The following is a 27,655-nucleotide window of genomic DNA, read 5'->3' as shown; positions in this document are numbered from 1 at the left end:
TTAATTGTATGAAATTAGGATACATGTTAAAATTAAATGTTGAAAATAAAAGGTCGTGACCTGTATTGAATCATTCATTTTGACCGTATCCTTTTGTGTTGCATGTTGTTTAAAACTGGCAAAACATAACATGGACTTTGCCTCCACCATCTGTTCAACAGGCAAAACTGCAGCATACAAGGCACAAGCAGGAAAAACAGCTTTAGTAGCCTACTTGGACCTTGTGCATTATACTGTTGTATGCCAGTTGAATGAGGTTCTTAATGGTTGCCCTGTCTTTTTCAAACAGTTCACAAAGAAGCTGATCAACTTGTCAGCAGTCAAGAATGACACCACCTGAATGAATGGAAAAATAAGTGAAAGATCACCTGAACCAGCTGATTGATGAGCTGGAGATTCAGTGGTTCAGTGGTTGGTCTTCAATCAGAAAGAAGGATGTCGACCCACTGAGAAGTCCCGCAGCTACAGGGGGCTACCGTCAACACTCTGATTCACCTTGTTTTTTGATAAAGTGATGTAAAAAGTTCAAATAAAGATATCTTGGTCTTCCTAACTATGATTTGGGCTATTTTCATGCATTTTCAGATCTGTAGGGTTACACAGTTAGTAATAGGGTAGGTAAGTGATTGTTTTTGCTAATGTGAAATACTGATGCTTGTCAATGTTTGCGACCACTGCTATGGTCAAAAGTCAAATGATGTAACAGACTGTTTTGTGTTTATGTGTTTACAAGGAGCTGCGGCCCTCTGAATTGTTCAGGTTGCTCAGGTTAGAAGAATAAAGTGGAAGCAGAGTTGCTGCTGGACATGTCATCCCGTCTCCTGCCCCATTTATTGTTTTATAGCTACAGTTGGCCTATAGGTGAACCCAGGATGCTCGACTACTGCAGTAATGTAAAAGAAGAAAAAGAAAGAAAGAAAGAAAAACAAATCATGATTGGTGGTAAATGGTAAATGGTCTGTATTTATATAGCGCTTTACTATACCTGCAACGATACCCAAAGCCATGCAAGGCGCTAACCACGGTCGGTCCATCAGGAGCAAGGTGGGTAAGGTGTCTTGTCCAAGGACACTACAGCAGCAACTGGGACAGGAGCGGGATTCGAACCGCCAACCCTGAACCCTCTGATCATTAGACGACCCGCTCTCTGGTAGAGATCATAGACTGTAAAAAAAAATAGGTAGAGATAGATAGATTGATATTGTCATTGGATATAAACACAACAAAATTTTGTTTGTAGCACGTCAAGCAGCATAAAAAGGGCATCAATTGTTATGATTGTAATAGCAAAATAATCTATTTCTTTCAGAATTAGTACAAGTACAAGTCTCTAGGCCTATGGAAGATAAATATTAGGCTATTGGTTTTAGACCAGAGGTGTAGTCTGATTTGTTGTAGCAGGTAGGCCTACTGCTTTTTAGGTGGGTACACTGTTCATACGTACCTGACATTGTAGTGGGTATACTGAAATTGTTATGCGTTTTCAGTGGGTATACTCATCATCACAGACTACACCACTGGGTTAAGAAGACTACCATTAGGAAAGGGCGATTTTTTTCTGTTTTCTCCGGAAGTGCTGTCAATGTTGCTAGGATACACCTGACAGCGGCGCGGGACTTTTAAAATGGCGACAGGGAAAACAAGTCATCGGGTATCAATGGCTGGGAATCGTGAATGGCAATTCTTATTTTACACGTAAGTCAACATGGTTTGAGCCCATTATCAGTTAAACAACAATAAGTTAGGCTAATTGCCAGGGATACTGTACCAACATGTACAGTATCACTAGCATCTTTCTTTCGATTCACATTTGGCTGATTTGTCATCACCGTCATTTGCTCCGTAACTTACTTTCGGTTTGGGGGCTAAAGCCGGGCAAAAGTCAGAAATATATGGCCTCTAATAGAAACTGACTGTCCTTCTTTCCGCATTCTTACCTGGTACAGCCAGGTGCTGATCAAAATACAAGTTGCACTTCCTCCTACGTCATTTACCAGGTTGCATACCAAAGTAGATAAGAAACCGTCGGGAACATCCATGGTCGGGAAAGGGCGGTACCAGACGGTGTTGGTGGGCGGTATCGCTCCCGTGACTGGCTGTACGTGCCTTTTCTTTGCCCATCCATCCATCCATCCATCCATTCACGTATCCATCCATCTTTACTGGCTTATCAGTCAAAATTATGATCAATACCCCCTAAAACCCCACCCCGCCCTGCTCCTAATTTCTGTTTTTGGACGTTCCCAAGTTGTACTGTAAAAACTGTAAAGATGACGTAAGGTGGCTGATATTTAAGGCATCGACTGCCAGCAGTACTACACCATAACAAGAAGAAGGGACTTCTGTTTTCATCTCCTGCAGCCAGCTGAGAAGGAGGTAAGAAGAACAGTTCCTAATAATTATATTTGTGAATATATTTGATATAGGGTGAGTAGCAAATGACAGGAATGAATAAATAGTAGTCCTGCTTTTCGATTTATTATTGATTTACCTTGATTTACCTTATGGGACATGTTTGCATGCAGTAAAGTATTACCTAACCACACCCTCCGAGAAAGGCAGTGATGTTCAAATGTTTGTTTGTGACACTTCTACTTTCAAAGAGTCTATTTGTGTCAAAGTGGTGTCTAATTGTTATTATATTTTATGAAATAAGGATACATTTTATATTTAGTTAGCACAACAAGCCAATAGCTTATCCCTTACATTCAATGTACAAATAAGTTAACCACACATCCCGTATTTAAAAATAAATGTCTGTTTAAAAAGTCAACATTAGTTTATTAGTTTAATAAGGGACTTTGCCTTCACCGTCTTTCTAACAGGAAAAGCTGCAGCACTTAGGCATTGTCAGGATAGATGGCCACAGCACAGTACTATGACCAAATTGTATACTGCACTGTTTATATGCATACATATGCCAATTGAATGAAAATTAACTTGAGGTTTTTAATGCCCCCTCTTGATTTTTTTGTTTTTTAATCTTTCTCAGACAGTTCACAAAAAAGCTGATCAGGTTACCAAGAGTCAAGAATGACAACACCTGTCCGAATTAAACAGTTACTGAAAAATCACCTGGATGATCTGACTGATCGTGAGCTGGAGACATTTCAGTGGCACTTGGTCCAGAATGAGAGTGAAGGATGTCGACCCATCCCGACATCCCAACTGGAGGGAGCTACCAGAGAGCGAACAGTGGACAGACTGGTGCAGGTTTATGGGGAAGAGGGTGCTGTGGAGACAACACTGGACATTTTCATTGCAATGAGATGCCATAACCTTGAATCACAGTTAAGACGAGGTAAAGTGTTATAGTCGGCCATGGAAGTTTCCTTCCTGTACATTAACCCAAAAAGCAGTGCACAATTTCTATATCCATGTTCTGAACTTTGTGTATATAGGAAGAAAATCAATGATTCACCAGAGAATAATTAATATTTTGATTGTATTTGAGTAACATGAGTTGTTTCGGCAATATTTCATTATAACTTGTTTCTTTGATTTGCAGCCATATTGGGCCCACCTGTGGAACTGCCATCAACCTCTGCTGCGAGAGAGACAAATAGAGATCTCGATTTAGCATCCACTGACGACAATTCGTGTCCAATTTGTCAGTGTATTTTCACTGATCCTGTGGTGCTGCCGTGCGGCCACAGCTTCTGTAAGGCCTGTATACACCGATCCTGGCAGGGTAAAATCTCTCGGAAATGCCCACTCTGCCAGCAGGTCCACCGTGTTCACGATCCTCCAATTAATTTTGCCCTGAAGAATTTAATTGAAGCTTACATAGCCAGAGATCAGGTCGATCCATCAGGAGGACACAGAAATGACTCAGAGTCACATCAGGTGAATATATGTATATTTTATGTATCGTGGCAAATTGTACCAGTCAGTGCTAAATCACTTTAATTCTGCTTTTATTAATTCGACATTGTGGTATAGTTTGTGCAACCTTTGAGTCAATGTTGGAGGATCTGTTTCTTCATGAAATTCAAGGGAGTTTTTTTCCCCCCCAGACTTCACTCAAAGAGAAGAAGAAAGATTTTGAAAAAATCAAGCAGTTCTGTGAATCATCAATTGAACAGATTAAGGTTTGTCAGCAGCTGTACAGTTTTAAATATGAAGAAGTAGATAATACAGTAGACAATATGATGACCCCTTGTTCTTTGTTACAGATTCAGAGCCGTGACACTGAGGAGAAGATCAAGAAGAACTTTAAGGAGCTTCGCCACTTTCTTGATAGAGAAGAAGAAGCTAGATTAGCGGCGTTAAAAAATGAAGAGACTGAGAAGATTTGCATGATGGAAAAGATCACAGAGATGAGCGGAGTCACATACTCACTGTCCGACATTGTGAAAGATGTGGAAGACTTACAGGCTAACAACTCGTCCATACAGGTACTGATTAAAATTTAAAGGTCTGATTTGATACACTGGCTCACTGGTGGATCTGCTGCCCGCTGTACCTCAGATAAGCGATTGAAAATGGATTTGTACAATGTGATCTGAAGCCTGCTCATACCTTTCTTTTGTTCACTTTCAGACCTTCAAGACTGAAATGAAAAGGTAACTATTATTACTTCCTAATTCCTTCTGTAAATTATACATAATTTCACATGACCATATAGAGAGACAACTATACCTCTGTGCCACTAGCTTCAGTAACTCATTGTAATACAGCCAACAACAACTTCTCTGCTGCTGTTATCGTATCCATGGAGGAAGTCATCTAGCTATCCCTGTTTTGATTTCTTGATTTTTCCCTCAGAGCGCAGGGTGCACTGCCAGATCCACGGGGGCTTCCAGAGATACTAATAGATGTTCCCAAACATGTGGAAAACCTTCAGGTCCAAGTCTGGAGGAAGATGGAGAGCATCATAAAACATGGTAAGTTTACAGGCATAAAAAAAACATGAAAGAATTTACATTCAATCTCTGGCCAGGACAGTCAGTACAGAAATGTTTCTGTTTTGTCCTTATGTTTGATCAATAGCGCCAGTGGATATGGGCACCACTTCTGCATCTCCACAGCCCAAGACGAGAGTCACACATACCAGGCAGAAGAATCCTGAAAACCCACCACCTAACTCAAAGTCTCGGCAGGATGTGGGAAACAAAATCAGCGGGCTGAATGATGATAAGGAGCAAAAAGACCAAAAAGAGCAAAAGGCATTTAGTGCCTTGCTCAGGAGCAGACATAAGGACGTGATTTTGTACTGATCTGCTCAACCACTTTGGTCCAGGGTTAAATAATACAAAGAATACCTGCAAAACTATTATTACTGTAATATAATATCTGTAATATCTGGTGAAAAATGAATGATGCTGCACAACTCATGTCAAGATAGTAAATGTAAATCCAAACACATCAGCATTCATTTGTCATTGTTACTGTGGACAACTTTAGACAGATTCATTTGTTTCTTAATAAAAAAAAATGTAAAGAGTTAAAATTAATAAATCTCAGGTGATCTTAAACTATTCATTCATTCATTTTTTTCCTTCTTTTCTTCCCAGTTTGGCTTGATGCGTTAACTTTGTTGTTTGCTACAGGACAAGTGCTACAGGATAATATGGAAAATGGACCCATTAACAAGTGTGGTTAACATAGATTCATCCACATTAATATGAGACTTTTTTTTATAACCAAATACAAACTCCTTGTTGTCCCTTTAAGGGTGTTTCAACTGTACACATGTCTCAACCGTTAATATAATACATCCATGGTCTCAACTCACTCCACCCTACCCTACTGTATTTATGCAATACAAATAATGTGCTTTTCAAAACAAACACGCCACAGTTGTTTCAGTTCACTGTTGCTGCTGCAACTTTCAGCTTTTGGTACATCAGCTTCTGAAGAAATCACTGAGATATCATGAAAATAATGTTACTTCTGCAGCACTGGTCTAATATTGCAAAAAAGTTAAAAATAAAACAAAAGTCTGACTTGCCTCCATATTGTCTGCTGTCAAAATCACCACACTGTATCTTTTCCTCTCCTGGTTCTTGTGGAGCAGGTGGGTGGAGTCAAACATTTGACCCAGCCTACCTTGGAGCAACCCCTTGCCAACACAGCCGAAAAGACGAAGAGCCCTCCCTTTTTTTGAATTAAACCTGTATGTTATCCTAACCCTGTCTGTCTCCACTGCTGTTGATTGATAGTTTAGACAGTTCAAATTCTTCATTGTATTCACATTTTTGCACTTGTAGATCCTCCATACTAGGCTACTCTGTCCTCCTGTTCGCCGGTGCGCTCCCTCGCAGAACTACGGTATGTTTACTTTGTTGTTTTTAATGTTTTTAATGCTCTCTGCGCGCAGGTGTTATGCCGAGAAGTGCCTGCCTGCCTTCCAAGAACTGCATGCCCGTCACGGGAACGTGCACAACTAATGCACAAATACCTATCACTGAAGTGATGTCTTAAGGCAAAGTAAAACATTGACTGTTTAACCTGTGATCATAATTATATCGGAGGTTCGTATGTTATTAAAGTTAATACATTTGAGAGATTGTGAGAGATTGTGATTGTGAGAGAACGACATTCTTCATTTAAACATTTCTCTTATATGGCTAAATACTGTAGCCAGGGGATGCATTATTCGGCAGGTCCAAAGTCAGCTCTGCCATCCCCCGCATACCCATGCACTTCTCGGCAGGCAGGCACTTCTCAGCACGCGCGATTTTCGTTGCGCGGCGATTAGCAGCGCTGTCCTCTGAGTGAAATGTCCGAGTAAAACAGATAATTAATAACATGGAGGGAAACCTCTCTCTCTCTCTCTCTCTCTCTCTCTCTCTCTCTCTCTCTCTCTCTCTCTCTCTCTCTCTGTCTGACTCACGGTCTCTCAGTCGGCTCTTCTTGAGGTGAAGGGTTGTAGAGATGCTACTGACAGCTGTATTTGTGGACGTTGAGCAGATCTTGCTATAGTGTTATTAATAATTGATTTTTGCTGTTGTGAATATCAGAATATGTCCAACACATGGGACCTTTTGAAATAAGGTCCCTACTCATTGTCTTACTCAGGCCCATGCAGAGACCTTTGTTTGAAGTTGAACTGACTCAGGAAACTTAACTCTATGTTTAATGTAAATTTTACTCTCTGTATTAGGATCATATGTTCACTGACCTGTGTCAAAATGGACTCCTTTAGCGTTATATTGACTCTGGCAAGATGGTGCTCTTAAATTATGCTCACATAAAATCCTATGAAATGTAAAGTCAAAATCATAACAATTCTATATAATGGTACTGTAGATCTTGAGTGGGGAAAAAACCGTAGGCTATATACAGCCAACAAAAGACATATATTTATTAAGATATAAAGGGGTTTTATTTTATTACGTATTTATTCATGCTACTTGTTTTTCTATATTTCGCAGTCAAGAATGACAACACCAGTGCGAATTAAAAAAATACTGAAAGATCATCTGGATGATCTGACGGAGGATGCGTTCCACACATTTCAGTGGCACTTGGTCGATTATGAGAGTCCAGGATGTGGACCCACCCTGAGGTCACAGCTGGAGGGGGCTACCAGAGAGCGAACTGTGGACAAACTGGTGCAGGTTTATGGGGAAGACGATGCTGTGGACACTACAGTGGACATTTTATTTGAAATGAAGTATAATGACCTTGCATCAAAGTTAATACAAGGTAAACTGGTGTAGTAGTATGGAAGTTTCCTGCCTGTATGTCAACCTATAACCTATGATAATTCAATGTTTAACTTTTTTCATGGATAATTATTCTCTATTAAGTTGTGCCGGCGTTTTTTAAAATTATTATTATTATTTTGCTGTAATTTGTAACTAATTGAGTGTTACACGACACTGCTGTTCTGAACCATTTTTATGATAACCCAGCAACATTTCATAATAACTTGTTTCTTTGATTAGCTATGGAACAGCCACTTACCCCACCTGTGAGAAACACAAAAAGAAAATATAACTCAACTTCCACCGACAACATTTCTTCTGATCCTGGAAGGTTAAGACCTCTGGGAAATGACCAGTTTATTTGCCACAGGTAAGTCCACCGTGTTCGTGAACCTCCAGTTAATTTTGCCCTGCAGACTTACATAGCAAGAAATTAGGTCGATCCATTAGAAAAAAGGATTCATATCAGGTGAGGTCACTTTAAATGTATTGAAGGTCTATTTTATGGGAAATTCTACCAGTCAGTGCTAAATCATTGTAATTCTGCACTCTTAACTCTTGTCAGTGCAAATTGTGATTATGAAACACAACAATATTCTGATCTGTTTCAGCACCAGTTCAAGTGAATTTTATTTCAGACCACCCAAAAAAGTTAAGCAAGAAGATTTTGAAAACATCAAGCAGTTCTGTGAATCATCAACTGAACAGATTAAGGTTTGTCAGCAGTTTTAAAAGTAGCAGTTTTAAACACATGAAGAAGTAGATGACAATAGGATGACCCCTTGTTCTTACTGTGATTCACAGATTCAGAGCCGTGACACTGAGGAGAAGATCAAGAAGAACTTTCAGGAGCTTCGCCACTTTCTTGATAGAGAAGAAGAAGCTAGATTAGCGGCGTTAAAAAAAGAAGAGTCTGAGAAGATTCGCATGATGGAAAAGATCACAGAGATGAGCGGAGTCACATACTCACTCTCTGACATTGCAAAAGAAATGGCAGAATTATATGCTGACAACTCGTCCATACAGGTACTGATTAACACTAAAAGGTTTGATTTATACAATGAGATCTGAAGCCTCCTCATGCATTTCTTTTGTTTTATTTTCAGACCTTTAAGACTGAAATGGAAAGGTAAGTGTTATTAATCCTTCATTCCTTCAGTAAATGATACAGATTTTCGCAGACAATCATGTCCTGCCCCCCCCCCCCCCCCCCCCCCCCAGAGTTAAGAATGCACTTCCAGGTCTACAACAGCTTCCAAAAGTACAAATAGATGTTCCCAAACACGTGGAAAACCTTCAGGTTCAAATCTGGAGGAAGATGGAGAGCATCATAAAACATGGTAAGTTTACAGGCATAAAAAAACATGCAATAATTTACATTGAGCCTCTGGCCAGGAAAATCAGTACAGAAATGTTTCTGTTTTGTCCTGATGTTTCATCAATAGCTCCAGTGGATATGGGCACCACTTCTGCATCTCCTCAGCCCTCTGTGTCTGATGTGACCATGGCAACAGTCACAGATACCAGGCAGAAGAATCCTGAAAACCCACCACCCATTCACTCACAGGGGTGTAGAGATGATGATGAGGAGGAAGACTAGGCAAATGTGGTCACTGCCTGGCACGGGAACGGACGTAGAGATGTCAGGTGCATATTGGAATCATTTTAGCCATTATACCTAGTTGCTCTCTAGGCAATGTCTGTCAGTCTTTGCTTAATCACTTTTGTCCAGACTGAAATATAGTACAAGGTATACCTGCAAAACTATTAACAACAATAATAATAATAATAATAATACATTTTATTTATAAAGCACTTTTCATGAACTCAAAGACACTATACGGGAAGTAAAAAGTAACACAAGAAGCACAGAAAAGCATTAAAACATTAAGAACATTATAACAATTAAGAATAAAACAGGCAACATTAAGCATTAAAAGCAAGTTTGAAAAGGTGGGTTTTGAGTGAGGTTTTAAAGGTGGACAGGTCAGAGCAGGTGCGGATGGGTTTGGGAAGGAAGTTCCAGAGAGAGTGGGCAGCGACACTGAAGGCTCTGTTGCCCCAGGTCTGGTGCTTGGTCATGGGGGGTAATGACAGGAGGTTTGCATCAGAGGAGCGGAGGCAGCGGTTAGGAGAGTGGGGGGCGAGGAGGTCAGTGAGGAAGGAGGGAGCCAGGTTATGAAGTGCTTTGAAGGTGAGAAGATTAGGATGCTCTAGAAGATTCTGAGGAAGGGATCTCATTTGTACCCCCCAATGTCCATACCATGTTTACGCCCTTGTATTCCAGCTCGGAAAAAAAGAAAAACTGAAATCTGTTGTGATGGTCCTGGTTGTTTACATAAAGATGAAGGGGTTTCTAAGGGTGAAGTGTGCACTCTTTTTACCATATAGGCCTACTATCTTTGGGGTGACTTCCTTCTGGAGCGTCCAGCCCCAAGAAGTTTGTTTGTTGTGGTTTTTGTTCATTTTTTCTTAGTTTGACACCACAAACATACATCTAATCCTAGTTATTACAAATTTGGGTCTATGTTATACTTGTGTAACCGATGTCATATCTGGCCCTCTGCGTTGTGTTTCTCACGGCCTGCCCTAGGTGGGGTTCGATCCTACGACCTCCCGCACCGGAGGCGACGATGCTAACCTCTTCGCCAAGAGGTTGACAATCACTTGGCGGGTTGGTTAGCACGTCTTTTATGGGTGGAGTGAGTGCACATCCGTTACACTTGGTTATTCACTTTTTTTTTCACTTTTTTTATATGTTTCAACTGGGTAGGGGTGTAATGAAAACCGATTTGAATCAGAAAATCAATTTTGATTTAAAAGATGCCAGTGCATCGGTAGACGGACTGATGAATCGGTCTCAAAGTAGCTTGAACCAAAGATAATAAACCGTCTTTGCTTGAACCGGCCGATGGCCCGATTACAAAGTTATAAATCGGTTTAATGTTGCTGATGCAGCTTCTGGAAACTGCATCTCCCTCTGTGACCGTCTCCCTCTCTCTTTTGCAGCGCTGGCTCGCTCACAGGAGGACTGACAGTATGTGCCAGTGACGCAGCACATTCCTCGTGAAAGAAGATCAGAGGACAAACGTACGCAGAGTCGTAGACATAGACGTGTATCGCCTATAACAATGGCGCTGCTATATAAACAAAAGGACGTTGCTGCTCTCCAGCCGCTTCTCCTGCAGCTCCACAGAGGAGCTGTCAGAGGAACTCTGCTGTTCCTCTCTCTTCAGCCAGGTGTTTGACTGCACTTTATAGAAAAACAGTTCAACACTGGATGATCTAGCTGCGAATGCTGCGCGGCGTTAGCACAGTGTATGTGTGTGTGTGTGTGTGTTTATTTATAACGGCAGGAAGAAAAGTGCAGCAATGGAGCAGCTGTTTGTTTGCTCTTTGTTGTTTCTTTCAATAAAAATTGAATATTGAGCTTTGGAGGGCTCTTACGTTGTTGTTACATGTTGCACTAATAAACATGACAAAAGTTACAAATACACTTCTCTAGTCTTTGATAAATCTTTTTGAAGGAAATGCCACATTTATAGTATTGACATGTTAATTAATTCATTCCATTTTAAAATGTATCATTCCTGAATCGTATCGTACCCCATGTATCGGGATAGGTATTGAATCGTCTTGTATTGGAGAGATGCACACCCCTAGGTCTGGGTGAAATCAAAATGAGCCAAAAACAGTTGTATTTGGATGGGGTGTATAACCATTATGACATAGGCTATTAGTGAAATATAATTAGTTTTCCAGTCTGGTGCCTGAGGTACCTGAAGGTCAAATTCGGCCTGGACATATCCATGATAATAAAATATCTGTAAAATTACTCAGGTTCACTTTAGCATCCACTTTTGCACAGTTAGCTTACTCATTAGATCTTACTTTACTAATTATTAGATTCATTGGACTACCCCTAACCCTACCCAAACCACTGTTTTAATGCAGGTAAGAGTTTTTGCATTTTACTACATACTACATACTACTATAACTACAGCTCAGTGGTCACCTAACTGGCAACCTGGATACCGAAATGCCACTGACTCTGATTGGGAGAGAGCAGGGAGGCGCCGCGCAACAGACCAAAACAAAATCAAAACATAAACATGATTTGCAGGCTGCATATACATTTTTTAAGGCTGTAGCCTATTGTCGTCAGATCAGTAGGGGCCTATTTCAAATTCACATTTCTCTGGTGACATAGGCCTGTTGAGTGGTTTTAGTTGCCATATATTTCTTACAGGCAGCTCCTTTAAAACTGATGGAGTATCTATCTTCATTCACTGGGTCGTTCCTGGCGGGGGCAGCAATACGCCTTCCATACGTCTAGTCTGCCACACCAAAAGAAGAAGAAAATACTTTTTTTTGTATTCATTCATTCTTCCGGCATTTGGCCAATAGTAGCCTACGCTCTTCTCAGATCAGACCCCCTATCACCGACGTACACACACTAGCCTACAGCTACGTCGTGTTCCGGGTACGGATCGGGCACTGACACCGTCCACTCCTGCTTTTCCGTGCCCCTTCAGTCTCGCTCGCTAGACCCCATAGGCAGTTTAACTGCTGCACTTTTTGCAGTTGTAGATCCTAGTCTTTTCTACTCTCTCCTCCTGGACCTGTTCGCGGGTGTAGCCTGCCCTACTCCATCGCAAAATACGACGGTACTGTATGTTTACGCACGACTCTATTGTGGGCGCGCCTTAAACTTTGTGAACCGCGGAGCGAAGTGAACAATAATCGCACGAGGTTAACGTTAATGTCAGCGAGGGCATGTTGTTGTCCTGAGTAGTACACATGTAGTTTGAAGTGAATTAGTTCCCACGTAGGCAAACAGTCGATGTTTTTGAGTAGTTTTGAAATCGGCATTACACTTTCGGTTTCGTGCCAAAAAGTGATTGCTCGCCAAACTGATTTCCGTCCGCGGGAGCGCGCACAGTCTGTTAAAGCTGGCTCTACAGACTGCTTTAATGGAGGATCAAACACCAATTACGAACAAATAAACTGACCGTTTGTTAGAGCTAATAGCAATGGTGTGTATTTGTGAGAGGATAACAGATTTCGCGGCCATATCATTGTCAATATGTTGTATGTCCAATATTGTTGTTAGATATACTGTAATTAACATGATTTATATCTGGCTTGTGTGCATAATAAAGACATTATGCACCAAGGTGTTTTCTGTCTCAAAATGACATAATGCCACTCACCAGAGTTATATTTTTAAGACTTGACCTTAACCAGTCCTTTTTACTATTTGAAAATACCCATAGCCATTGCAATACATAATTTGGAGCCTTACACCTGCAAAAAATTGATTCGAGCTACTGGTGTTGCAGTGAAAGAGGTGTTAAGATCTTGTCTTTGTGGCACCACAACACAAACGCTCCCTGTAACCTGTAATCTCATTCATGACAGATAAGACTACACAAATATACACATCGTATGTGATAAATAATGTTATCCACCGCTCCATGGATTGATTCTTCGCGGGCTTCGTTGAAAACAATCTACCTATTACCGTATGCCAGTAGGATCTTATACTGTTGTTTAACTTGTAGATCATAATGTTGATTTTAATTTGCTGTTTTTGCAGATACCATCATGTTGATTAAAACAAAAATCAATAATGAACAGCAATATGTGAAGATACGTGAGCCATGCCTGGATGAATTCTTGAATTCTGGTAAGCCACAGTGACACTGTACCATTGTAAGAAAACTGAGTGTGTTGAGGTGTCCTCTCTCTCTTTCTGGCAAGCTATTGTATGGCTGGCCGTCAGCAATTAAAGTTTGACTCTTTTGGTCAGCTTAGTAGAGTTGTATTTAAAGTTGATTAGTGAAAGTTACTGTCCTGTTTATGTATTTTTTTCCCATAAGCGTTTCAGAAATTCTGCATCCTGCCTGTCAGTGAAGGCGTCAGAGTTTATGATGAGACAGGAACTGAGGTGGATGCAGATGTCTTTGAAGAAGTGGTACAGCAGCCGAACGCTGGTGTCTTCACCATCAGATTTGATAATGGTAAAATTATTCTCTTTTGATTCTGTATATTTCAGTGCAGTCTGTGGAAGGTTGAAAAAAGTTACACTGTAATGTTGTGATGTGTTATGAAAAATTACAAATGATAGGTGTTTCCTCTCCCTCTGTCTCCTGAACTAAACTTAGATGTCAACAGAACAAGTGTGTTCACCGACACCTTCAATGTGGACGACAGCGTCTTCAGAACACGGCAAAAGACAGATCAAGATCCCACACATGTAAGTTGTTGTGGAAACGTATTGCATTGCATTGCATATTGTTGATTACTTTGGGGATTACAGTGATTTGATTGTTACATTTTTTGCCATCAATTTTACTCTTATGTCTCCTTATCTGTTCAGCAGCGGATGAAATTTGAATTGACTAAGAAAGAGAATAAAAGGAGAAATGAGAAGAACCGCAACCAGTTGAGAGGTCTGACTGACTCCTCCCAGAGACAGATATATGACTTCCAGGCTGCAGACATGATTGACACTCATAGGTAAGTTGTATGTCTTTGTTTCTGGCAGAAGATATTGGGGAAATATTATTTATTTAGCTATTGTCGTAATTATAATTGCTATGAAACTTGTAAACATTCAAATCAGAGCCAAACTAAACCTTGAAGGTTAATGTTTTATTTGTTTATTTTTAATCAAAAATAATTTTGTTTGACATTTGTCCCCCAGTAAACATGTTATGTTTTATTTTTTAGTCTTAGCTGAACATGGTAAAGTAAAGAATTGGACACCACTCAAAAGTTACTCTGTAGAGTACAGTAGAGTTTTAACATCCACTGGAAATACACAAGTAACTGTTTGAAATAACCTGTAGTGTCAAGTAGGTTTAACACTGAACAAGTCATTTCTGATTAAATAAATGAATATTTATCTTTTCCAAAGTTGAATTGACTCTGGAAACCTAGGACCATATGTTCAATGACTTAAACTCACACAAATTCCAATGAAATGTAAAATCAAAATCATAACAATTATATATAATGGTAGATGCTGAGTTGGAAAAAAAAAAGAAAAAAAAACATATATACAATCAACAAAAAACATATATTTATACTACCAGTTAAAACTGGACACACCTTCTCATTCAATGGTATTTCTTTATTTTTATTACTTTCTACATTGCAGAGTTATACTTAAGACATCAAATTATGAGGGAACACATATGGAGTTATGTTGTAAACATAAAAATGTTAATTAAAACAAAAGTGTTATCTTTATATCACCTGAGATGGTTTGGGATGGGAGGACCACAGAGTGAAGGCAAAGTGCTCAGCACCTCGGGGAAGTCCTTCAAGACTGTTGGAAAACTGTTCCAAGTTTCGACCTAAGGAAGCTGATGAGTTTACTATATAATTATTTATGTGTTGTTCCTTCATAGTTTTAATGTCTTCAGTTTGAAACTGCAATGTAGAAAGTAATCAAAATAAAGAAAAACGATGGTGTGTCCAAACTTTTGATGGTGTATATTTATAAAGATGTAGACAGGTTTTATTTTTTATTTAATTACAGATTTATTCATATACATGATGCTACTTGTTTTTCTACATTTCCCAGACAATTCCCTGCTCTAATAATGCAGATGTAATTACTTTCTAGCTTCAGAGTGTCAACATCGACAACACCTGTGCGGAAAATACTGAAAGATCACCTGGATGATCTGACTGATCGTGAGCTGAAGACATTTCAGTGGTACGTGACCCAGAATCAGAGAGAAGGATGTCGATCCATCCTAAGGTCCGTGCTGCAGGGAGCTAACAGAGAGGACACAGTGGACATAATGATGCAGGTTTATGAGAAAGACGGTGCTGTGGAGACTACAGCGGACATTTTCATTAGAATGAACCGTAATGACCTTGTATCACAGTTAACAGAAGGTAACTGAAGTTTCCTACCTGTATGTTTTTCATGGATAATTATTCACTATCAAGTTGCGCTGTCTTCTTACTGTTTTGTTATAATTTTAACTAAGACTAACTAACTTAACTAATTGAGTGTCACACTCTGCCGTTCTGAACCCTTTTTTATTATAATTCAGCAACATTTCATAATAAATTGTTTCTTTGATTTGCAGCATTATCAGATCCACCTGTGGAGCAGCCACCAACGTCTGCTGTGAGGGAGACAAAAAAACAATTCGACTTAACTTATACAGACATAATTTCTTGTCCAATTTGTAAATGTATTTTCACTGATCCTGTGATGCTGCATTGTGGCCACAGCTACTGTAAGGCCTGTATACACAGATCCTGGCAGGATGAAATCTCTCAGAAATGCCCACTCTGCCAGCAAGTCCACAGTGTTTGCGATCCTCCAATTAATTTTGTCCTGAAGAGTTTAATTGAAGCTTACAGAAATCAGGTCGATCCATCAGGAGGACACAGAAATGATTCATATCAAGTGAGGTCACTTTAAATACGAATACAAATACAAATTACTTTATTAATCCTCAAAGAGAAATTAATTTAATGTAAACTTTATGTAGTATTGTGTTTAATTGTAACACAACACTGTCAGTGCTAAATTACTGTAATTGTGTTAACAGTAGAGGATCTGTTTCTTCATTAAATTCAAGGGAGTTTTTTCCCCCCCAGACTTCACTCAAAGAGAAGAATGAAGATTTTGAAAACATCAAGTGGTTCTGTGAATCATCAATTGAGCAGATTGAGGTTTGTCAGCAGCTGTACAGTTTTTTAAACACATGAAGAAGTAGACAACAATAGGATGACCCCTTGTTCTTACTGTGACTCACAGATTCAGAGCCGTGACACTGAGGAGAAGATCAAGAAGAACTTTCAGGAGCTTCATGACTTTCTTGATAGAGAAGAAGAAGCCAGATTAGCGGCGTTAAACAAAGAAGAGACTGAGAAGATTCGTATGATGCATAAGATCACAGAGATGAGCAGAGCCACATATTCACTGTGTGACAATGTGAAAGATGTGGAAGACTTACAGGCTGACAACTCGTCCATACAGGTAGTAATTAAAACTAAAAGATTTGATTTATACAATGTGATCTGAAGCCTCATGTATTTATTTTGTTTTATTTTCAGAACTTTAAGACTGAAATGGAAAGGTATGTATTATTAATCCCTCCCTCCTTTAGTAAATTATACAGATTATCACATGCCCATATAGAGAGGCAATCATGTCCTGGCTACCCTCAGTGTCTTTAGCTTCAGTAACTCATTGTAATCAACTGCCAACAACAATTTATCTTACACAGATGAAGCTAGTTAGCTAGCTTGCTATGCTTTAAAATATTAATTTATTTTCCAGAGTTAAGAATGCACTGCCAGGTCCACAACAACTTCCAAAAGTACAAATAGATGTTCCCAAACATGTGAACAACCTACAGATCCAAATCTGGAAGAAAATGGGGCACTTCATAAAATATGGTAAGTGGGGGTGGGGGTGGGGGTAGGGGGTCCACAAAAAGCCCTGAATTCATATAGGGCCGGGACTCGATTAAAAAAATTAAATCGAATTAATTAGAGGCTTTGTAATTAATTAATCGCAATTAATCGTATATAAATATTTGACCTGAGAACAGTGAGAAGCATTTTTTTTTTCACATGGATTTTAGTATACCATTAAGCATTCAAGGTGGTACTTAACCAAGACCAACAGACTAGGGATGCAAATTATCGATTAATTCATTAATCGATATTTGATACATACAGAATGGTCTTTCCTTCCAATACAATATGATGATTACTGTAGTATTTAAAGCAGAAGTAAGTGATATATTTGTGTTAATATAAGTCTTAAATAGTTATATCTTCCGACAGCAATCACTTACATAGAGTGTTTGGACCGAAACACGGGTCTGTCAGTCACTCTGCTCTGCTCTGCTCTGAGCCGAGGAGAAAACATTTATCGTATCCTACAGTTTTTATCCAATGAGGAGAGAGAACGGCATGCAGGGCTGTGTGTGCAGCCTTGGTGCGTTCAAGGAAAACTCGTAACTCGTGTTTTTCCGACCTGTGTGAAGTCGTACCAGTTTGATCTGGTACGAGTTCACGGGTCAGAAGTTACGAGTGGCCGTTATAGTGACTTTCACAGGTAAAACAGGTCGGAAAAACACGAGTGGGTTGCCTGGAACGCTACAAAGTCGTAAGTTGTGACTTGAAGCTGTAATTTATGATTTGAAAAGCCTGCCTCGAACGCAGCATTAGCGAAAACGACCGGATCAATTACTTCTGCTTTAACTAGGCTACTTAAATCACAGTAGCATAAACTGATTTGTTGAACTAAGCCTGATGTAAACATTAATAAAACTCAGTAACCAATCACACAGGCAGCTCCATGTTGTCCCTGTGTGATGTTCAGGGACAGGTCAGGACAGTCTGAATACAGACAGCTCTGAGGGTGAAGTCCTATCATAATGAGATGAGATGCACCTGTGACAGTGACAGGTCATAGATATAGCGCTGCAGCTGAGCAATTAGCGCTATATAGCGCATTTAGCGTGCGCCCGTGTCTGTGTATCTATGTGCAGGCAGAGATCAGAGATGGTGTTTTAAATAACCATGCTAGCGTTTCACCAGCTCTCACCTCTGCCAGTCAGCCTCTCAAACTGCAGCCTCTCTCGCGTGCGGGCGCACCGCACGTAGACACACATTTTTTTTAATAAGTGCGATTAAAATGCGTTAATTTTTTTAACGCGTTAATTTTTGTGTAATTAATTAATCGTAATTAATGCGTTAAAGTCCCGGCCCTAATATATATATATATATATATATTTATTTATTTTTTAAGTATATTTTTCGGCTTTTTGCCTTTATTAAAGGGCTGCCCGACGCAGGATTCGAACCGGGGCCGCCTGCGGTGAGGACTGTAGCCTCTACATGGGGCGGCCGCTTTACCCACTGCGCCACGCACCGCCCCCTGAATTCATATTTTTAAATGGTTTTTGGGTAACCCTTTAATTTACAGGCTTTTAATTATGTCATAATATAAAAAAAATAACTGAGAAATTAATTAGGGACAATTAGGGGCAATTAATTGGGACTTCCCCAATTAATTGCATAGTAATGTCAAGAAATAGCCTACAAATAACGGTCAATTTCATAGGAATATCGAGAAATACAGCCAGGAAATAACTTTTAATTGTGTAGAAATAGCCCAGAAATAATGGTCAATTATGGTATGGTAATTACAGAGTAAATAGCCTGTCGTTTCCATGACATAGTCGAGTACTTTCAGTGTGATTAACTGATGAAAAACTGATGTAATTGTAACCGGTTTTTGTTTTGTTTTTATGTTTGATCAGTAGTTCCTGTGACTAAGGGCCGCATATCTGCATCTCAGCATCAGAGTCCTGGAATCCTAAATGGAGCACCTCAGAGGTCACACAAGATAGAAAAGCGGAGAGGAACAGAAAAGTACTAATTATTACTCCCTAATTCCTTCTGTAAATTATAGGCTCTCACATGCACAAATAGAGAGCCAATCATGCCCAGGCTAACTTCTTTGCTACTAGCTTAAGTAACTCACTGCAACAATGACTTCTCTGCTGCTGCTATCATATCCACGGAGGAAGTCATCCAGCTGGCTCTGCTTTGATCTCTTGATTTTTCCCGTAGAGGCCAGCGTGCACTGCCACATCCAGAGGAGCCTTCACAGATTCTGAAGACCAATATAATACATGGTAAGTTTACAGGCACAAAAAGCCATGAAACAATTTAATCTCTGGCCATAAAAGTCAGTACAGAAATGTTTTTATTTTGTTTTGAAGATTCAGACACCAAATCTGACCTGAAGAAGAAGGAAGGGGAGAAGAAGGAGGAGGTGGAGGAGGACCTTGGACACTGCCCACCTCAGGATCAGACATAAATGCATTATAATATAATAAGTTCAAATCTCAATTTGCATAGCAGTTTTTAAAACAATGTTACAAAGTGCTTTATAATTAACTGATTTAAGCCATGATAACAGAGTAGCTCTAGGACTGGAGAGGTCTGTCAGTCTTTTTCACTCAACCACCCCAGTCTCCAGACTGAAATATAATAGGAAGAAAGAAACGCTTTTCTGAAACGTGTCCTTCCTCTGTTTAAGTGATAGTTTTTGCTCTGTCCTGGTCAGAGATGTATGTACAAAGTATGTACAGCCTCCACTGCCTCTTGCTATGTCTGATTATTTGTACTGTTTTATTGTTTGTGCTCCATACCACTTGCGTGGTCGTGAGAAATAAAGTAAAGTAAAGTAAAGAATACCTGCAAAACTATTATTTAGTTAGTGTTGTGAGTGTTAGTATGGATAGCAACAGACACATTAATTTGTTTCTTAACTTGCTTCTTAATGTAAAAAGTTAAAATCAGTTTCAGGTTATCTTAAACTATCAATCAGGTTTTGTTTTTTAAATTCTTTTCAGATATTTTTGTGTTTGTAAATTCTATGTGATTTTAAATTTTGAAGTTTTTGCTGTTAAATACTGATGTGAAATGCTAATATATTACTTTTAAACCAATGTTTTAAGTCAAAGAAGAGTTTATGATGAGACAGGAAGAAGAATGACTTGTATGTACACAATGAACATTATTTCAAATCAAATCAAATCAAATCAAATCAAATCAAATAGCCTTTATTGTCATTGCAACAAACAAAGTGCAAGGAGATTTGTGGTGCCACATCCATTCCAGGGCTAAAAAGGACAAATAAAAAAGGCTAAAAGGACATCCTCAGCGACACACATGCATGCTCACAGGAGAAAAAAAATCATCCAATTATTAAAAATCAGTATAGAACCTGTAGAATAAATAGATATTGCACATTGACATTAAGAAAGTGCTGGGTTTAGTGCAGTAGTGTAGGGTTATTTTGACTGTGGTTAATAAGTCTGATGGCCCAGGGGTAGAAGCTATTTTTGTGTCTATTGGTGCGTGATTTGAGGCTTCTGTATCTTCTGCCAGAAGGAAGGAGGGAGAGCAGACTGTGGCCTGGGTGTGACTGGTCCTTTATGATGTTCCGGGCTCTGCGGAGGCAGCGGGAGGTTGCAGTGTCTTGCAGGGTGGGCAGAGTGCGGCCGATGGTTCTCTCTGCCATCTTTATCACTCTCTGTAGGGCTTTTTTATCTGTAGCCGAATAGCCACAGTACCACAGGGAGATGCACTGCGTCAGCACACTCTCGATGGTGGAGCTGTAGAAGGTGACCAGCAGCTGTTGGTTGAGGCCTTTCCTCTGCAACAGTCTCAGGAAGTGCATTCGCTGCTGGGCCTTCTTCACTATGGCTGTGGTATTGCTGTCCAGGTGAGGTCCTCGGAGATCTGTACCCCCAGGAATTTGAAGGTGGAGACCCTCTCCACCCTGACCCTGTTGATGCAAAGTGGGGCCAGCTCTGCTCTATGTTTTCTAAAATCACTAACCAGCTCCTTGGTTTTATCAGTATTAAGAGAAAGGTTATTGTCTGTCCACCAACCCGTCAACCTCTGGAAGTCCTCACGTCAGGGATGATGGTATTAAATGCTGAGCTAAAATCAACAAAAAGCATTCTGACATAGTTGGGGGCTCAAGATGGGACAGAGCTGTGTGGAAGGCTGTGGTAATGGCGCCCTCAGTTGATCTGTTTGCCCCATTTGATAAAATACACTCCCTATTACTTTAAGTTTCTTGCAAAAAGTCAAATGCTTATAATGTTATGTAAAAAAAGGCTACTATTCTTGTGTATTGACAAAATCAATGCCAATCAATCAATCAATCAATCAATCAATCAATCAATCAATCAATCAATCAATCAATCATTTGCCAGTAAAGGAAATCTAAACATGTTGCTGCTGGTTTTTGAAACAAGATCATTTCATAGAAAATGAAACTGTCATTAAAAGTTGTGGTTCATACAAGAACTTCATGTAAATACTGTGCAGACAGGAAACGCCAGCTTCCGTTTTCGTGAGCCTTAACCAGGGAGGAAGAAGGCAACAGTTGCTTATATCAGCACTGTTGTCAGTGTGTGAATCAGATGGCAATCACAGTCGTTAACAAAACACTGTTTTAAGGCAGGTAAGAGTTTTCTTTGCATTTTAATAACCTTGATGGATTATAAACATCATGTCTCTGAAAGATAGTTGTTTACTGTTTGATGTGGTTTGTGTGAACAGATACCTGAGTGTCTGGAGCCAAGTCAAAGACACTGTACAGGACAGTCTACCTCTTGTTTTCTGAGACCCTGATGAAGATGAGGAGCATCAACTGATTGGAAACATCTAAGGTTCAAAAAGCTATAATGTTCGACTTACAAAGACAATGGAGCAAGAAAGTGTTGCCGCTGAAACAGGTGAGGTCTTACTGTAAGACGTTGAATTCAATACTAAAACTGTAAACTGGAGACCTGTAAAACCCTCTAACAGGTCTTACGATTGTCATGTCAAACATTTGCTCCTGTGATCATTCATTACTGCTTATTTTTGCACTAAACTGCTTAAACTGAGTTTGGTTTTTTTTTTGCCCCACAGAGTCAGTTTCCTCTCTTCGCTTCTGTCCCAGTATCAGTGCTCAGAGTGGCGGCTGTGTGGTCAATCCCTCCTTTAATAATTCTACCTTTGGAACCGTAAACATCAGTGTCATCACCTATGCAGGCCAAGAACAGGGTAGGTACTATATCAAATGTGTGAGTAGTACCTTAGAGTCTGGTTTGGGCGATGCTGACCTCTTTTCTCCTTTTGCAGGTTCATTAAAAGAAGCTCTAAACCTTGACAGTGAAAACAACAATGAGGTTCTGCAGCCTCAAAGTGAGTCGTTCTTAAAGCCCATTACTTTCTCACATGTAGTGTCCAACATATCGCCAGAACATCTTGATAAACTTGAAAACCTAAATAACCTCCCAATGCTTTTTTCCTCCTTCAGACAACAAAGTCCCACACTGTCAACAGAGACTGAAAGTGACTCTGAAGAAAAGGTTCAGCCACTTGCCTGAGGGGATGACAGACTCCAACAAAATCTCTCTCAGTAAAATCTACACAGAGCTCTACGTCACCGAGGGAGGAAATGCTAAAGTCAATACGGAACACGAAGTGAGACACATTGAGGCAGTTTCCAGGAAGCAAGTGGCCCAGGAGCAATCAATCCACTGCAATCAACTCTTTGTTTCTCCACCTGGACAAGAGCGCCCGATAAGGACCGTGATCACACGGGGAGTAGCTGGCATTGGAAAAACAGTATCTACCAATAAGTTCACCTTGGACTGGGCTGAGGAGAGAGCAAACACCGACCTGGAATTTGTATTCCCCCTCTCTTTCCGAGAGCTGAATCTGATGAAAAAGAAAATCTTGAGTCTTGTGGAGCTTCTCAGTGTCCTATTCCCAGAGACAAAAGACACAGGGATCTTAACTAACGGTCAGTCTAAAATGCTCTTCATCCTGGACGGACTGGATGAGAGCCGTCTGAATTTGGACTTCCACAACAGTGAAATAATGTCTGATGTGACTCAGCCAACCAAAATTGCTGTTCTCCTGACCAACCTCATCAGAGGACGACTGCTTCCTCTGAGTCTTGTTTGGATAACATCCCGTCCAGTCGCTTCCGGTCAGATCCCTGAGGACTGCATCGATCTTGTGACTGAGGTCAGAGGGTTCAACAACCCGCAAAAAGAAGAGTACTTCAGGAGGAGAATCGGTGACATGCGTTTGGCAAACAGGGTAATCGCGCATGTGAAATCCTGCAGGAGTCTTCACATCATGTGCCACATACCGATCTTCTGCTGGATGGCGGCGAACGTTCTTGAGAAGAAGTTGGCAACGATGGACTGTAAAGACACGCCAAAGACCCTCACCGAAATGTACATACACTTCTTGTCTCTGTACGTGGAGACCATGAAGAAGAGATTGACTGGAAGAAGAGAGTCAAACGTTGCATATGCGACGGTGAGAGATAATCTCATCTCGCTGGGTAAACTGGCGTTCAGAGAGCTCGAAAAAGGCCAACTGATCTTCTACGAGAGCGACCTCAAACTAAATGGTATCGACGTCACGCAAGCTTCAATGTTCTCGGGAATCTACACACAAATCTTCAACGAAGAGCCGACAATGTGCGAGGGGAAGATGTTCTGCTTCGTTCATCTGAGCGTTCAGGAGTTCTTTGCGGCGTTGTACGTCTTCCTCATGTTCCACAACGACAACATCAACGTCTTGGTCAAGAAGTCGTCCATATCAAGGCGCTTCCTGTCCAGGGACTCCTCAGAGGTCATCCTCTACAAAGAAGCAGTGGAAAAAGCTTTGCGGTGTCCAAACGGAGAGTTGGACATCTTTCTACGCTTCCTCCTCGGCCTGTCTCTGGAGTCTAATCAGAAACTGTTGAAGCATCTGATGACCAACAACAGATCGAACCAAAGGACAAGAACGGAGATCATTAAACACATCAAGGAGAGGATCAGGTTAAGTCCATCCCCAGACCGATGCCTCAATCTCTTCCACTGCCTGAATGAGCTGAACGACCACTCCCTTGTGGAGGAGATTCAGAGCTACCTGAGCTCGGGCAGTCTGAATAAAGCCAATCTGTCTCCTGCACAGTGGGCCACTCTGGTCTTTGTGTTACTGACCTCAGAGGAGGAACTGAGTGTGTTCGAGCTGAGCAACTACGCCAGGTCTGAGGAGGCGCTTCGGATGCTGCTGCCTGTTGTGAAAAACGCCCAAGTGGCAAAGTAAGTGTTTTTATATGCTCCTGATATTAAAGATAATTGATTTCACATCTTCTTGTTGCTAAACATTTGGACAATCCTTGACAACAGTTCTTCACAATGTTAATGATCTTTTTTGTGTTGTCTTTCTTATTGCAGTCTAAACTCATGTAATCTCACTGTGACCTGCTGTGAAAACCTGGCAAACGGGGTTGGCTCATCCCAAATTAGAGAGCTGGACTTGAGCAACAACAACCTGACAGACGTGGGCATAAAGCTGCTCTCTGGTGGGCTGAAGAGCAGTAAACTGGAGAAATTAAGGTCAAAATCCAACATGTTTCTTTCTCATTTCCCGGAAAGTCAATGATGTTTTTATTTTTGATCTGTAGGACAATTTTCCTTTATTTTCATACGTTCATTTAGACTGAGGAGCTGCAGCCTAACAGAGGAAAGCTCCAAAGCCCTGGCCTCATTTATCGGCACAGCATCTTGCCAGCTGAAAGAACTGGACCTCTCTGACAACGACTTTCAGGACGTGGGAATTGAAGGCCTCTCCGATGTTCTGGGGAGTCCTCGCTGCAAACTGGAAATACTCAGGTGAGTGCCCCGAGTGAAATTTCATGTCAGATTAATTATTCAAAACTGGTGTACAGTACAGAACCGAACATGCACTCATTCATTCATTGCGCTCATTGGTGTGTCGTGGGAATATTGGCCCTGCCGGTGGCAAGTCAAAGAACAAGACAGGAGAGGTAGCATGCACCCAAGTTTATTCTCCATTCTCCACAGAGAAGGGGAGAAGGGAACAGAACACAGAACTACATGGCAGTAGCAGTTCAGAGTAGTGCCCCAAGAACAGAGATTGCAGCCCCTTCTTATACCCCACTTTATGACTCTGGTTAGACATTACTACAAGCACTTCTAGCTTTCTCAGACAATAAAACAATCAAACAGATGTGTTACTCAACAAATGGCTACCCCAGTTGTTGGTTTCCTTATAGGAATTTACAACCTAGATCAGTTAGTAAACAAGGTTGTACATGGGTCATCCTAGTGTCCTTCCTCTGCCCCCAGGTTTATTATGGTCAATACACAAATGTCTCCACTAATGGAGTTAACAGGATTGCTACATGGTCTTACTACAACTACTTCAAAGACTATGTTACCACTTATTACAAGGAGAATACCCATCATAGCAATTTTCCACCACAGGTGTACAGAGATGAAGTTTGATGAGATGATGATGTTGATGTTGGTGTGTATTTTCTTGGAAGTTTGCCGCTGTGCAGAGTATCGGAGAGAGGCTGCACTTTCTTAGCTTCTGCTCTGAACTCATCCGGCCTGAGGGAACTCGACCTGAGCTACAACCACCCAGGAAACTCCGGCCTGCAGCTGCTGTCCACCTTGCTGGACGACCCACGATGCAGCCTGCAGAAACTCAGGTGGTGGCTACGGCCTGAATTTTCAATCAACCTAAAAAGAAAAACTGTAAAATTGCCCAATGACTTTTAGCTATATACACAAATAAACTTGAAATTGTCTTCTGTCTGTCTGTCTTAGTGTGGAACAGTGCGATGAATCCAGGATACAGCCAGGTCCAAAGAAATGTGAGTGAACAACACTTTAGACTCAGCTTGTTGAGTCATATATGCTACTGATTTAAGTTTTAATGGGGACATATTATGAAAATATCACTTTTTGAAGGCACTTTAACATATATTAGAGTGTTTGGCTTGCCCTCCGGTCCCCAAAATGTGAGAATTGACAAATAAATCTGTAATTTGCAGGCTCCTGAGGTTGAAATCCATGTGGTTTTATGAGCTGTTGTCATACAATTATGTCATTAGTTATCGAATTTACATAATACCACCCTACCTGTGAGTACTGTTGCCAGTAGAGGGGGCGGGGTGAGCAGTGGCTCATTTGCATTTAAAGGGACAGGCACTGAAACCAGCCGTTCTGAACAGGGCTGTTTTGAGCAGATGAAAAGAGCTGTGATGTTTGATCCTTGGGATATTTTGACCGAAACATGCCACAGGCATGTCTTTATGACACCTGGGAACTATTTTAAGTTGTGGAAAATGGGTGTAATATGTCTCCTTTAATCTCTTCTATCAGATACCAGGAAACTCACCCTGGACCCGAACACGGCACACAAAGACCTGTCTCTGTCCGAGGGAGACACAAAAGCAACGCGTTGGACCAAGCAGCCACATCCGGATCACCCGGAGCGGTTCGATTACTGGCGGCAGGTGTTGTGTAAGGAGGGCCTGAGCGGGCGCTGCTACTGGGAGACAGAGTGGTGCGGCCGAGCTTTCATAGGAGTCGCCTACAGACAGATGTGCAGGAAGGGAGAGGGCAACGACAGCTGGTTGGGCCGAAACGACTCCTCCTGGGGCCTGAGCTGCACCAAGGATAAATACAGGCTCTTGCACAGAGGCACCGGCATCGATGTCTCCACCCCGCCCAGATCCAACAGAGTAGGCGTCTTTCTGGACTGGTCGGCGGGGACGTTGTCCTTCTACCAGGTCTCCTGTGGGACACTGACCCTCCTCCACACCTTCCGCACCACCTTCACAGAGCCCGTCTACCCAGGGTTTCAGCTGGCCTGGGTGGACTCCACCATCTACCTGAGCTAAACGATTACCTGAGATCATGGTGGCAAGTTTGGGCGCCCCTGGTCAAAATATCTGTTAAAATTTGTTTCCCTTTTTCACTCTAAAACTGTAGAAAACAAAAATAATACACTGATATTGCTTAAAATATTGCAAAAGAGTGTTTCACGTTTAACTTTATGCCCTTTGGAGATAATTTCATCTTCCACTTGCACAACTGTTCACATTAATAGACATTTTGACCAGGGGCACCCAAACTTTTGCATGCCACTGTACTATTTTACTTATCTGCAGCGCTGAGCCTTCAATTTATTTACTTATCTTTTTGGACATGGTGGTGGTTTTTGTGGTGGAGGATTTGCTTTAAACCAAACCAGTGTTGTGGTTCTAGAGAAGCTAATATCAACCACAGAGTGAAAGTATCTCAACAACTTTTTTTAAAGAACTATTTTGAAGAGGATGAATCCTACAAAATAAGCTGACTTCCTCCTTCACAGCTGAGAGCTGGACATTTGCTGTTTTCTACAGCGATTGCAGTTAAAGTTTCCTGGTTAACCATCCAAACTTTTACATCCCTGCTCAAGGATTTTTGAATTTCCCATCATGTGTTTTCACTGTAAATAAACCTGTTTTTGTCTTTTTACTTGCTAGTGTTTTTTTTTTTATCATTGTCATTTTGTTGGTGGAAAGTCGTTTTGTGAACTTCTCAAGCAGCACGGACAAAATTCCCATCTCA

At 40.8% G+C, this 27,655-nt stretch overlaps 1 protein-coding gene across 1 annotated transcript; it reads left to right on the top strand.

The window, feature by feature from the left end:
• The first annotated feature begins 21,655 nt into the window (after positions 1-21,655).
• Positions 21,656-26,962, top strand: LOC311002692 (NLR family CARD domain-containing protein 3-like). The gene is made up of 9 exons (XM_083994131.1): positions 21,656-21,967; positions 22,146-22,280; positions 22,359-22,421; positions 22,537-24,328; positions 24,464-24,625; positions 24,728-24,901; positions 25,579-25,746; positions 25,865-25,911; positions 26,423-26,962. The coding sequence occupies exons 1-9, from the start codon at positions 21,937-21,939 to the stop codon at positions 26,941-26,943; spliced, it is 3,093 nt and encodes a 1,030-aa protein (XP_083850257.1). The 5' UTR covers positions 21,656-21,936; the 3' UTR covers positions 26,944-26,962.
• Positions 26,963-27,655: the final 693 nt, after the last annotated feature.

This window comes from Trachurus trachurus, assembly GCF_905171665.1.
Source record: "Trachurus trachurus genome assembly, chromosome: 19".
Classification (NCBI taxonomy): domain Eukaryota; kingdom Metazoa; phylum Chordata; class Actinopteri; order Carangiformes; family Carangidae; genus Trachurus; species Trachurus trachurus.
Note: the sequence above shows the minus strand (reverse complement) of the source record. Positions and strands in the feature narration are given on the sequence as shown.